The sequence below is a fragment of the Tyto alba genome, unplaced genomic scaffold, assembly GCF_018691265.1.
Source record: "Tyto alba isolate M040663 unplaced genomic scaffold, T.alba_DEE_v4.0 Super-Scaffold_7, whole genome shotgun sequence".
Lineage (NCBI taxonomy): Eukaryota > Metazoa > Chordata > Aves > Strigiformes > Tytonidae > Tyto > Tyto alba.
In genome coordinates this window covers 13,968,924-13,982,564 of record NW_024881328.1, presented here as the reverse complement: position 1 = coordinate 13,982,564, position 13,641 = coordinate 13,968,924, and the positions used below count along the sequence as shown (strand labels likewise).

At 40.7% G+C, this 13,641-nt stretch overlaps 1 protein-coding gene across 1 annotated transcript in view; it reads right to left on the bottom strand.

Moving 5' to 3' along the window:
* Window positions 1–13,641, bottom strand: part of TFCP2L1 (transcription factor CP2 like 1) — a 37,911-nt gene that overhangs the window by 10,171 nt on the left and 14,099 nt on the right. Inside the window, exons 3-11 of the mRNA XM_042784320.1 lie at window positions 8,649–8,725; window positions 6,960–7,065; window positions 6,580–6,686; window positions 5,836–5,988; window positions 4,827–4,937; window positions 3,007–3,098; window positions 1,563–1,611; window positions 1,373–1,466; window positions 423–513 (exon numbers count right to left, since the gene is read on the bottom strand). Of these exons, the coding sequence (XP_042640254.1) occupies window positions 423–513; window positions 1,373–1,466; window positions 1,563–1,611; window positions 3,007–3,098; window positions 4,827–4,937; window positions 5,836–5,988; window positions 6,580–6,686; window positions 6,960–7,065; window positions 8,649–8,725 (880 nt within the window). The remainder of the gene's footprint in view (window positions 1–422; window positions 514–1,372; window positions 1,467–1,562; window positions 1,612–3,006; window positions 3,099–4,826; window positions 4,938–5,835; window positions 5,989–6,579; window positions 6,687–6,959; window positions 7,066–8,648; window positions 8,726–13,641) is intronic.

Here is a 13,641-nt window from a genome sequence, read left to right as displayed (position 1 = left end):
TCACACCTGCCTTTACTGATGTAAATCCTGCTCAGCTGTAGAGTTTATGATGTTATTGCAATAAAAGTAAGTTTAAGAGTCATCTGAGGCTCCAGGGTTAGTTGGATTGTTTGTTGTTTGCTACCTGTGATGGAGATGCAACACAGTGTATTGTAGGCTGTGTCTCATATGAAGTGGATGGAAGCTATCAGCTAGTAGCAAATAAACCAGTGGAGATCCACATTATGCCGCTTCACTTCAGCAATATTTTTGAGCTGTGCTTGGATTTGAATACCATTGTGATTTCCAGCCTCTGAGATGACCTGTCTGCAGCATTAAAAGGAAGTCTAAATGCTACAGCTCTAGGATTAACTTATAGTTAACACTGACTTTACCAAGGGATGCTGCCACAAGAATAAAAATAGGAAGGAAGAAGTACAAACCTTCCTTTGATTGCATTAAAGAGCCGAATTCCATCAGCAGGCCCACAGATTTGAACAAAATCTTCTTTGGACATCTTCAGTAAGTCAGCACCTATATATTTCAAATTGATTTTTTTTCAGAAGTTAAGCAAATTTTACCTTCCAAATTGTGTGTATAGGCAGCAGGAAAGGGCATGGGGAGAGAATCCACTAAGCTAAATCAGACAGATTTGCCTAGAGAAGTTGCAAATTCAGAGAGGTGTATATTGCAAATCAATCATTGTGAAACAGAGAGCTAGAGGCTGCCAAAAGAGCAGTGCTGCACTGGAAGACAATCTAGCCAACTCACAGACAAGCTATATATTTAACATCAGCCATTAAATGGCCCATTTTTTTCTAACTGTCATGTTTATCAGATTATTTAATCGGCTCCTCAAGATTTCAACATCTTTAACAATTCCCACCTTCCACCATCTTACTGCTATGTACAACTACCTAATGGGAGAGTACAGTGAAGATGGAGCTGCAGATGGAGTCAGACCCTTCTCAGAGGTGCACAGGGACAGGATGAGAGGCAACAGACAGAAGATGGGAAACACTGATTAGGTATAAGGAAAAACATTTTCACTGTGAGAGTAGTCAAGTATTTGAAGAGGTTACTTAGAGATATTGTGGAAATTCCAGCCTTGGAGATAGTCAAACGCAACTGCACAACTTGCTTCAAGCAGGGGGCTGCACCTAATAAACTCAGGATATCCCTTTCATCTTAACTTACTCTTTCACCTTTACTTATTTTATATTTCTACAAACTGTTTTGGCAAATTTTAACTAATCCAAGAACAAAAAAAAACACTATATTGGATGAGACCAGTGATTCCAACAGTTGCCAGCAGCAGATGCTATTGATACGAAGCATGAGTTGCACTTACAAAAGAGAATAAAAATAAAATAATTGGACTTTTCAAACTCACCCGAAAAACTTGAGAAGAGTCTACAGAATGGAGAGAACCTATTACGATGAAGCCACTGCTGGGCATCTTGAATAGAAGCAGAAGGAAGGAGATGCTACATTGCAAAAAGAATAAGAAGGTCTTGAAATGAACTGTTCACCAGTGTCCTAAAAAAGAAAAGCACCACATTAACATGATCTCAAGTACTTACATCATTGCTGGGAGGCAGGAGCTCCACTTGGTGGGTTGGAGAACTGTTGCTAAAAAAAATTATATAAAGTTGGAAGAGAAAAAACAAAATTATTTTAAATTTTACATTGCAGTGTCCATCCTCTTCCCCCTCCTCTATTTGACTCAACGGTCACAAGTTACATGCCAACTTGGCTTTCTTATTCTATCAGAATTTTAAAAAGGTGTCCAAAAGTTGGACCAAGGAAAAAAAAAAAAAACCATCTCTATTTGAGCCTTTTGTTGGTCATTTGAGGTCCTACTCAACACTGAAAGAAATACTCCGTTTACTGAACTGATTCAAGCTTTTCCATGTGGGTGACTCACTAATGTGACAACATTTAAGCAAGGAAGTTGAGACCTACGGGGTGGCTGAACCCAAAATTTTTACAATCCAAAAATCCCCTAACTAAATCCACTGCCCAATAAGGATTCTTCACAAAAAATATAATTCAACCCTGGTGTTATCTTAAACATAGTAAATTGCAATTTAACTATATTAAATAAAAGCTCATTTCTACTAAACCCTTCTAAAACATAGACAGGGCTTCAACACATCAAGGATTTTCCCCAAATGTTAATCTACCACTGGAAGAAAATGCTCAACAGATCTCTCTACTAAGACCAATTTTTTGTCATTTCAGTGTTTGTCCTTATTCCTAGGTTGAGGTTGCTCATTGTAAATTTGTGACAAAACACTGATTAATGAGCTGTATGGGAAGGCAACAAAGCTGCAGAGTCCTAGAGAAGGAAAGGAAAGGCCTATGCCAAATTCCTAGGGGAAAGTATGTTGCAGGGAAGACTCAGAAGTATCGAGGGACCCTGCTGTATGTTTCTGTCATCAGCTATTATCTTGGGTGTTTCAAGACAACTAAAACAGTTTCTTTATGATGGGTATATTAATGAACTAAACGTGCCTCCTGTTAGTCCTTTGTTCTGGAACAGCGCCTCAAAAGCCAGGATGTTTGGCACCAGACAGGGTTTCTCTACATCCCATTCAACTGGGAATTCAGCACCCCAAACTATCTCAAGACAGAAAGGAAGACACCAATTCTGAAGAGATGCTGAAGTCTGAAAGCCTCTAACACTCTTGACAGAAGATACTGGGAATTGCTGGTACAGGGCATGGTGTGTTCTCTGACCCCCACAGAAGAGTGAGAGAGGAAGGGCAGAAATTTCCCTGGTGGTCCTCTGATGCTCACCTCCCAGTCACCGCATAAGCTGTGGACATACAAACAGCACTCTTTGCTACAGGGAATTCCTGGATGGAAGATCTTAAAAGCCTTTGTGGGAAATATTTTTCTCTTTCTAGGAAGAGTGGTCCTTAGCCTCCTCTTCCAGGGTATGAAATGCATGGGCACACAAAACACACGCACGCAAAGGCTACCATATCAACAGGAAAGAGAAAGCATTTATTTGTTACATACCCATCTCCAAGGTTGAAGCTGTTGGGAGAACTGTTGTAGCTTGGAGATGGAGCATTGTTCATTTGATAAGGCACATCTGGCCAGGGAGAGCACTGTTGGAAGAAAGGCAGCAGGGATACTTTCATAAGGATGGAAATAAAGGATTTGATTCTCCTCTCATACCACATTCATGCTGTTGCCACGCCACTAACTTCAGCTCATCACTCCTGCTGGGAGGAGGAGACGGGCCATGGATTTTCTATGCTGCTCTCCAAGCGGGCTGTCAGGGGGCCAGATTGATTCCAGTTGTGCATTCCACATTTCTCCCATTTCACAAAGCCTGTCCCCAAATAACACTGGGCCAAAGTGTGCACAGCTGTAAGTCAGAGCAACGCCAGTAAGTCAACTCAGACTGAAGGCAGCAATGATACAGAAATACCCCTGGTCACAATTATAAATCCTTAATTAAATCCAGGCAAGAGTGACAAATATGCTCCAGTGGCATTGCTTCAGGTTTATACCAGTGAAGGAGCAGAATTTGAACCAGGCTTCTAAAACCTATTAGTTGAAGAGCTTGAGTTATAAATGGATTTTACATGGAGAAAATTTAAGATAGACAGACACAAAGATACTAAAAGCCTTCACAAATATAGGTCAAACTCCATATTCCATTACAGTAGTGTAAAACCAGAGTAACCCAGCTAGAATCAGTGACTTTATTCTGAATTTAAGCCACTGTAATCAGTAGGAGAAATCTAGCCCTGTGGAACCCCCTGCCATCAAGAGCTCCAGAAAACGCTCTGTAATATCCTTGTTTGCAATGATAAAAAAGAAGACACATGTAGATTTGGAGTTTTATCATCTCCACAAATACTAGCAAATATTTTATCATCTCCACAAGCACTAGCAAATATTTAACTCTTTGGCAACCCATATTTCCACATGCAATATGTCAAAGTGCATCAGAGCTCATAGGAAGAGTTTAGGATCTGCCAACTCAGTAGAATTAGGTCTGTGTACACAAGAGTCTCATTAACAACCACCACAATGAATTAGAAAACATGCTGGTCGCTCCTGGCAACATGAGGAAAATTGAGTGGGAGGGACTGGATCTCACAAACAGGAAGTTTATTAAAATTAAGAAAACCCCCTCATTTTTTAGAAGTCCAGCAAGCCACTTCAAAAACACAAGAACTAAATCAAATGACAAGACATTCCCATAGGAAGACAGAATAGCACTTTTAACCCACTGCCTTGAGTCCTGTTGCTTAGTAATTCTGTAGCCTGGGGTAAGCTTATATATACATCTTAGTAATGGCAGGGAGGATAGAAACACATACATCTCTACACCAGAAGCATCAGAATAGAAGACATTTAAGATGTTCCTAGACTACAAGCCAGAATCTTCTGAGATCTTGTATGTAACAGTAGCTTCATAGGCGCATTCACAGAAAAACAGGTAAGTTAATCAGGCTATTGATCTGTTCAGGTGCCCCATCTCCAACATGAGCTCTTGCCAGACAGTTCTGAAGAAAATATCCCATACAACTGGCATCTAGGTGCCATGACAAGTGCCCGGGAGCACAGCAGAAGATAGAGAAAATGTTTCTTTAAAGCTAGGCTGTTAAGGATTGGTTTATACCCTGAAACATAAGACATTTTGGCATCTTTTAACTTCAACAGTGAGACACATTTTATAATTTCACTCCACTATCAATTTCAATCAGATCTGGACATACATGTCTCCACAAGGCAATCTCCAGGGCTCAGTTAAACCGCATTTTCTCTCAAATCTATCTTCCAACATGCTGAAGTAGTATGACATGTCTAAAACACTTTACCTCTGTGAGAATTGTTGTCTCATAGGAAGGCTGATACTTCTCCTTCTCTTGGGTGGTCTTCTTCTCCATTTTTTCCCTGTCAGTCTTCTGTTTTCTGTCTGCTCCTTTAGGCTATAATCACAAGCACAAGCTTTCCCTTCTGCCAAATATTACAAGTTTGGAGACAGAGGCCAACAGATTTTTTTTTTTTTTTTCCCTAATATGTTCACAAAAGTCTCCTTAAGATTTATGGGAACTCTACATATGGAACAAGATCAGATCTGCATTTTCTAGAGAAAAAAAATAGTTAAGCATATCTACTGTTCCTATAACATCCCCCAATAATGCCTACTGTAATTCCAAAATAGGCTGACCACAGTCCTGAGATTTGATATCAACTATTTTAGACCATGAGCCCCATGACTTATACACCTCAGCTGGTATTTGTACCATCTCTCCAGGAACAGGGAAGACACTGCTCACAGGAACAAAACTGGAGCAGCAGATCCTTTGAGAAAACAGGCCTATAAAAAGTTTGTTGTTAAGTGGCTACAGGTCTGCCATGCCCAGATTAGAAGCTTCAGAGATGCATCCTTTTCTTCTCCAGGTAGCACGGAGAGGAAATCTGCTGCAACAAACAAAGGGTATTTAAGATCTCCAAGATACACTCTCATTGTTCACAGAGGATTGAATTAAAGAAACTGGAGATGCCATAGTATCTTGGATTGCATAGAAGCACCAGAACACAGTGGATACCTTAAATATCCCAGTATTTGTATAGTGTTCAAGGCACAATGGACTGGCATAAGTCTTGGTGCAGCATTTGGGTCATCTGAATTTAACTAGAATTGCTGTGTAGTTCAGTGTTTATGTCACCTTCTGTGCAAGAGTCCTGTTTAAGATCTTAAGCATATCCAGTTAAAAGTGTGGGTTTTTACTCCACTATTTGCATCACTACTACACAATTTAAAAACTATGCATGTTTCTGTGTCTTAATCTAGTTGATGACAAAGACAAAACTACCTCATACCTTGAACACTTTGATCTGGCAGCTTGCAGAATGCAAGTGTTCTGTATATTCACCATTTTCATTCTGCTTAAAGGTGTCGATTTGTACACGGAAGGGTACCCCTTTCTCTCCTCCATGTTTTCGTGGAGTAAATTCTGTGCTGATGCAATGTACCTGGCAAAACAAAAGCTGTGCTCATCTCTGGAGACAGATGGAAGCTGTGCAAATCTGAGTTTCAGATTTTGCCTGAACATGAGGCTTTGGCTCATCCCGAGAAACTAAGAGAGGCAGAATAGTTCATATGTTTTCATTTCTGTTCCTCAGGACAAAACAATTAGAAGAATAAGCATCCCAGAAAGAAACAGGACATCAGAAGAAGCATCCTTTGACTTAAATAAATCCCACATACAGATTAAAAACAGATAGTTGGCGTTTTGGATGAGAAACGCCCATGAAAGAAAGCAAGCAAAACTAACAGGTTGTGAACAGTTTCCCCCAGACAAGACCCATGCTTAAGCAACATCAATTTAAAAAAACAAACAAACAAACAAAAAACCTAGCTGTAGAAGGCAATACTCTAAAAGCTAGCAAGTAACTAGCAAGTTGGTTTAGCTAGTATCCTACAAATGAATTATACATGATTGTCACTCAATTGTATACTATCATTAGCACCTTTCTCACTTCTTCATGTCCTGGCTACCTTAACTCTCCAGGTCTTTGTAAGATATCTTACCATGTATCACAGGAATATCACTTCTTTCTTACCTGAATGAATGCTGAGGCTCTCTTTGATGGATCCCACAGAAATTCAACAGTGTTCAACTGGGTTGGGCTGGCTCTGGGATCCAAGATACCAACTGACAGTGGAATATCTGTAGAAGAAAACCCCTAAAATTTTAAAAATATTAAATTGAAGAAGATAAAGCATTTCCATACAATTACAAGACGCATGTGAAAAGCCAAGCCACCAATAATATATCTACCTGGGACCTATAGCACTAGATCTCCTTCCCACCCAAAGACATACAGGATTCCTAAGAGAGTAGAACATAAAAAAAGACCTGAAAACACATGGAAACACTCCATACATCATTCAGCATCTCACTTCCAAACACTGCACAGGAACCATAATGAAATAGTCTCACCTATATCAAGGATGCGGTCCCCAGGCCGACTCCACCTCCAGCCCTCAAGCTGTTGATGCTCTGTGTACTGCAGGCGTCGATCATGGAAAACTACACGAATGATGCTCTGTTAAGAAAAGATAGCAAGATGAACAATGTGATCCAGATGCCCTTCTCTTGAGATGACTTTGGTTTTCCAGCATAGAAGCAAAAGCTGATCTGTTATGTTTCTCACCCCCATTCATGAGGAGAGTAGAGGGTCCACCTAAGAGACCCATCACCATGCTTATCAAATTCCTAAGGGGCCCCTGAATGACAGCACAATACACTTTCCCCTTCATAGGGCATGTCTACACTGCATACCGCAGCCCTGTGCAGCTTTCTGGGATTTGGTCTGGAAGGACTATAGCAATGTCCACCTAATCTTAGGTGTCATACCATGTAAACATCACTATACTGCCTCCACACCCAAAATGCCTCACATAGGGGTAATATTTAACATGTCTGTACCATGCCCCAACCCCAGTATATCTCACTGACTATCAAACATGAAAGCCAGCTCATCATTCCCTGCACCAGTGGAGCTGACGTGCCTAGACACCTTGTCAGTAGGAATTAAACTTGATTCCAGCCACTAAGAGCCAGTCATTGGATTTGCCCCTATGTAGTTAAACAAGTGTAGAATAGGAAAGAAGAATTTTCATCTCTGGCCTGCAATGGTGCAGCCGTGTAAATAACTGGAGAAAAAAGGCTGGAATAAGGGCAATCTCCTGGGCAGACATGTCCAAAATACTCCTAACTAATATATCCTTTTGTATATTCAGAGTGCTACACTTGCATGAGTTGATGACCCCTTAGATCCCAGTTTCTCAAGTCCATGCTCCTGCTAGGAACTTCCATATCAAATGAGTGAGCAATTTTTGCCAGTGAACCTGAGAAACACCCAAATCAAACCCTAGCTCCAAGAAGCAAGCAAGCCACACTGGGAACGCCTGCAAAATTGGAATCCCAATCCACATGCTTCCTGAAATGGGCCAAAAGACAAATAGAGAACTGCCTAAACTTGGACAACATTTGAAATCCAGATTGGAATCTAAATTTTGCAACTAGTCCCCACGTCACAAAAGAAATCATGAGGCAGAACAGCCAAGAATTGGGGAGAGGAAGTCTTGAAGGCTGGATCCAGAACCAAGGTCTGGACCAAAGTTTTAGGATTTGAACTGTTTTGGGAGGGTAGAAACAACAACAAAAAAATCCCCCAAACCAAACAATCAAGTTCTGTATGTTCATAATTATGCCCATTACCAAAGTAAACTGGAACTATGCAGAATCTGCATGGCAGAACGATGTAAACACCAGGGTCCTCCATTTGACATGTAACAACCCAGGCGTGTTGCTGGGGTTAAGAAGGGAGACAAGTCTGCCTCTCAGCAGGTTTGATCATGTTCACCTCTGAACTTTGGGATTCCCCTGAACCCAATATTCACAGTGAAAGTCTGGGGTCATGATCAAACAGAATAAAGGTTCCCCTGAAGCCCTGTAAAGCCAAGCTGCATAGTCCCATGAAACTAGCACTCAACACCATCAGCCCTTCTCCCATTAAAAACAATGGCAAAGTATTTTCCATTGTCTCCATGTGAGAAAGGTCAGGCCCTTCATTAGAGGCTGTATGTAGTAGCAGGAAGAAAAGAAATCTATATTTCTCCTTACCTTTACATATTTTGTGTTTAAATCTTGAAACTCTCCCAATTTCCTATTCTCAAGTAGACGGATTTCATAAGACTGACCTAGAGTTTAAGGAAACATTTCCAAGGTGTTTAATATGTTGTAGCAATGAGAGAGTCATGCTGGCATTTATGTGGCTAATAAAGCATACGTTTGATCAGGGAAAGCTCATTTTTGGTAACATAATGCATTTGCCCCAGTAATCGAGTAGGCACTAAAGCACAGCAGAAATCCGAGGGGAAGGCTTGTCTTTTGGCAGCTAAGAGCTCTCAGTTAAGACATCAATAGTTTGTCTCATGGGGCTGCTACAGTTTTCTGGTCACCCTTCAGAAAGTCACCAAGGTGTTCGAGGCAGTTGTCCTGCCGTGTCACATGGCTGTAACAGTACCACCTTTGCCTGTCCCTTCTGCTGAAGCAACAGTTGCGTGAAGAGCTGCTGGCACAACAGGTCTAGGCACTATTCTGCAGAGGATAGTAACTTGGGCAAAATCTCGCCTTCTTCAGAGAGCAGTCAGGCCTGTAAGGTGTTTTGGTGAACCAGAAATACAAGATTTGTTCCACAAGGCCTTGAATGTGGCTGCCCAGGGCATAAATGCTCCTTCAGACATGCATGTGGAAACAGCAACAGGTATTACAGCATGTGCAAGGACCAATTCCAGGAAGGGAATTCATACTCCAGCACCTCCCCACCACCACCCTCAGCATAAGGAGTTTAGCCAGTTCGGTAGAATTTAGCGAACTGGTTTATGAAATAACATCTCCCTCCAAGGCTGACAGCAGACAAAGGAGACTGGTGTCTCAATACCTTATGCATAAATGGCTAAGACAGCACAAAAGCTCATTGTATAGGACCAACTCTTTAAAATAAACCTACAGCCAGTACAGAGGCAGGACAGGATCATTAGGATTAATGGAACATACGTATACTTTATAGCTAGTTTTTCTTGTTCATCTTGCTATTCCTCCCTTTTACTGAAAAATGTACAGGATAAGACAAGGTAGGCACCAAGGAGATCAGTTTGGGTTTTCTGGCTCAACCAGTACCTCCACAAAACTGGCCCTGCAGAGAACTGCAAAATAGATATATCTCCCTCTAAGCTGTTGCTATCAGCAGAGACAAAAAATGCTACATATCTGAATCTAGAAATAGAATACTTAGGACAGCAGATGTGTCAGAAGGGCACTGTATTTCAGGTACATTCCCTTTTGGGAATCCCAGCTCTTCCAATTGGCCACATGAGTACAGGCCATATCACTAGATCATTGTGCTTATTCAGCTGGTTGGCAGAAAAAAAAAGAGAAGGAAAAAAAAAAAAAGACATGAGAGGACATACTGAAGCCCCAAATGTTTGCACAACACACCTATTGATGTCAATAAGAGTTCTGCAAACAGGAAATGACCCTTGAATCCCGCAAGTGGCTTAGGGCATAGGGAGAGCGGGGAATAAACCATATAAAGTACCAAATTAAGCACTGGAAACACGCGTAGAACTTAACCTATCTCTTTGCACTTAAGTAAACCAAAATGACAACAGTGACCTTCCTTTGAAGACTGCTGGACAACAAAAGTGGATTATGTAAACCACAGCTCTGAAATTGAGGTCTTCCACACTTTAACTCAAGAGATTTTCTCATGTTCCCACTGATACACATTAATATTGTTCACTTGGAAATTTTTAGAAAGAGGTACATATGTCTCCACATAATCGATACTGTTTCATTAGCATAAAAAGATCTGGATTAGGTTCCCAAAACTGGTTTTCTTTCATAGTCATAAAATTATTTAGGTTGGAAGAGACCCTTAAGAGCATCAAGTCTAAGCATTAACCTAGCACTACCAAGTCCACCGCTAAACCATGTCCCTAAGCACCACATACATAGGTACATAGTACAACACATGTTATACATGTGTATATGTTGTATGAAGCACTTGGCTGCTTAATGGCTCTGTTCAGAGGCAGATTTCACCAGCTACAACGTGATACAGCTCATTGCCTGAGACAAATTTACACAGCCAAGCATCTCTTGTACTTACAGTTCATTCCCATAAAATACGTAAATATGAGGCTAATTAAACATGACAGAAAATTAATTTAGTATTTGAGACCATGAGCACCCAAGAGACAGTAAAATACTCCTATAACTGTACTCAGATGGGGTAACAGGGACAGAGAAATTACATGGCACAAGCTGTGCTGTAGAGGAAGGCAATGGTAGAACCAGAAGCACTGACAGCTTTCAGTGAGCATCTCAGGAATGAGCAGGTTTTTGGGACACCTTTGTGCACTGATACACTCCTATTCTTTGGTCAGCCTGATTTGCTTATTTGTAGTTCCAATGAGACAAAAGCAAATAATAGGCATGAAAACGTCAGCCATGTTCCTTTCAAACTAGCATCAAGCTTTCAAAAACTCTGCAGTATGCATCTTCAACCACTTGCATGTGATAAGAACAATACTGCAGCCTGGCAGACAGCAGACACTGCACATCTCCTGACAGGAGTGATTCTGTCAGGAATCTGTCAGAAACAGATTCTGCCCACTGGTAAAAAAAGAAACTTTAGTGGAGATAGAGTTAATATTAAATAGAAAGCCAAAGAGGAAATAAAATGCTTTGATGAAAGATATATGGGTCATCTGATGTAAGCCCTGGAACTTGGTTTACGCCATGAAAAACCTCAATCAAGATGGTATTTTATGCTAACTGCTTTCCCCTTGACCTCTGAATGTTTCACTGCAGTTACTACACAGAATTGTTATCAAAACAAGACTGTTCCCAGCCAAGCTTCAGAAAACAGGCGGTTTATTTCCCTCTCCGTGGAATTCTGTCACTGAGAATTTGGTCCTAATTCCTCACAATTCCTTTATATATAAATATTTTGGTATTGATTTTGAAAAATTAATTCTCCCTACAACTTATCCCAGCAAATTCATTGCTTTGTGGCTAATAATACTCATAATTCATTGGTGTGGCATGGATAGCATTCAGATACTTGTATTTTTATAGCACCAAACTGCTTGGATTATGTTTTTTTTTTTCTTGAAAAATGTGTGTTTTCCACCATCACAACCAGCAAAAAGCCTGAAATGGTGAATTACAATCTCAGTCCTGCAATTGTAACAACTGTGAGGAAAAGAAGCCCTTAAGAATCAGTACTTGGATGTTGGAAAACAAGATCCCTTAGTAAAATAAATAAAATAAGTGTCCTAACCTGAAGAAAGCTGAACTCCACCTGGTGTCAAAGAGGGCAAAGAAGTCACTCAGGACTGTGGTACACAGATCATCTATGAATCCTGCATCACTGACACCAGCACTAGCAGGCACAGACTGACAATTTTCTGCTAAAACTAAATCAGCAATAGATCATTCTTATTCAGGCATCTAAAACTGTAAAGAAATGTGGCTGCAAGTGCGACTAAAACAAACTGTACTCCTACTTCCCAGGACAGTCTGCAACTAGCTAAGCCCAAAACATACAGCTGAAATATAGAGAGTTCCCCTGTACTGAATTTTTCCATCTGTCTCAGGAATACAGATTATACAGGTTAGACTACAATCTTTCCAAGCGAATGCTTGGTGGTAAAGCTGGAGACAGGGTGTCCTGCTTTCAGCTGTGATAGAGCTATTTTTTTTTTTTTTTTTTTTTGGTTTAAACCATGGCACAGGAGCAGAGAGTACCGATGCTGTGCCTCTGCAATGATTTGATTGAATGGTCTGACTTTGACCAGGACAGTATCTGGTCCTCAGCTGACAAGGGTTTAACATCCATGTGGCTCAGATGGAAGGAAAAGCCTGAAGAAACCATCTGTGGCAGTGGAGAGCAGCAGTGGCAGTTTAAGAGCAGTCCCCTTCTACCAGGATGATATTCAACATTGCTGAATGTAAATCTTAAACCCAGTGCTAAAGGCCAGCAACATGCTGAAACCCTTTTCCTTCCATGCTCTCAACACTGCCCATCGCTGCACCAACACAGGTTCAAGATAGCTTCAAAGTTGGTAACCAGCCTGGTCTCTGGCCACATTGTACTATCAGACACGTGTGTACAACAGCACCTAAAGCATCTCTGTCACTACCTGAAATGAAGAGGACATTTTGCAAGCAAATCCCTGGCATAGCTACAGCAAAAGCAGCCTCTTGCCTGTGCAACCCGGTGCTCTATTCACACAGGGCTTGACACAACCTTCTTCCCAACCTCAGGCAGAGAACAGAACGGTAATAAAAATTTAGAAAACCACAGTAAATTCCTGAGATGCAATTTGTCTCGCAGCTTCACTGAAAGCTTCAGGGGCACCAATAAAAACCTGGGTGGGTGATGATATGCTGTAATTTGTATTTTGAACAGACATTCCCTGAGCAACAGCAAATTTATGCAATCTCCTCCTAGGCTAGAATTTGAGCAACTCTACTTTACAAACAAGAGTAGTATCCAGCAAAGTAGTAACCATCCAGGTCCAGAGGGTTCCTGCTTGGTGATTCATAAAGCAATTGTATCTATCTTAAAGAGGATTTATAGACTGTTTACTTTTTTAACTTTTATTGTCTCTGGTAATTAATGCACATTAAATGCATACATGACCACTTAGTCTGGGGACAGAAGAACTGAAAGGCAACAATTTGCTACAGATGAAAAAATAATTTAGTTCAACATGGGAACGCTTTCACCTGCTTAAAAGGTACAAGCTTAACTGATTTCCGTTGCTGGAATTTAATCAGCTATCATGAATTCTATGCATTTTCTGATTATAAAAGATTATTTCAAGCTTGAAGTTACATTTTGTTCAAAGATTATTTGCTACACAACCACAAAATCCTGCTTGCTTTTTTTTGTTGCTTTGGTGTTAGGTTTCAAGGGCCACTTGCACTATGCATTTTGTGGTTTTCTGCACGATACACCAATACGATACACTAATTTCCAACTGGGATGCTGATATTCCAGACCAATATGACTCAGGCCTTACTTAGTGTAGCTAAATAGTCT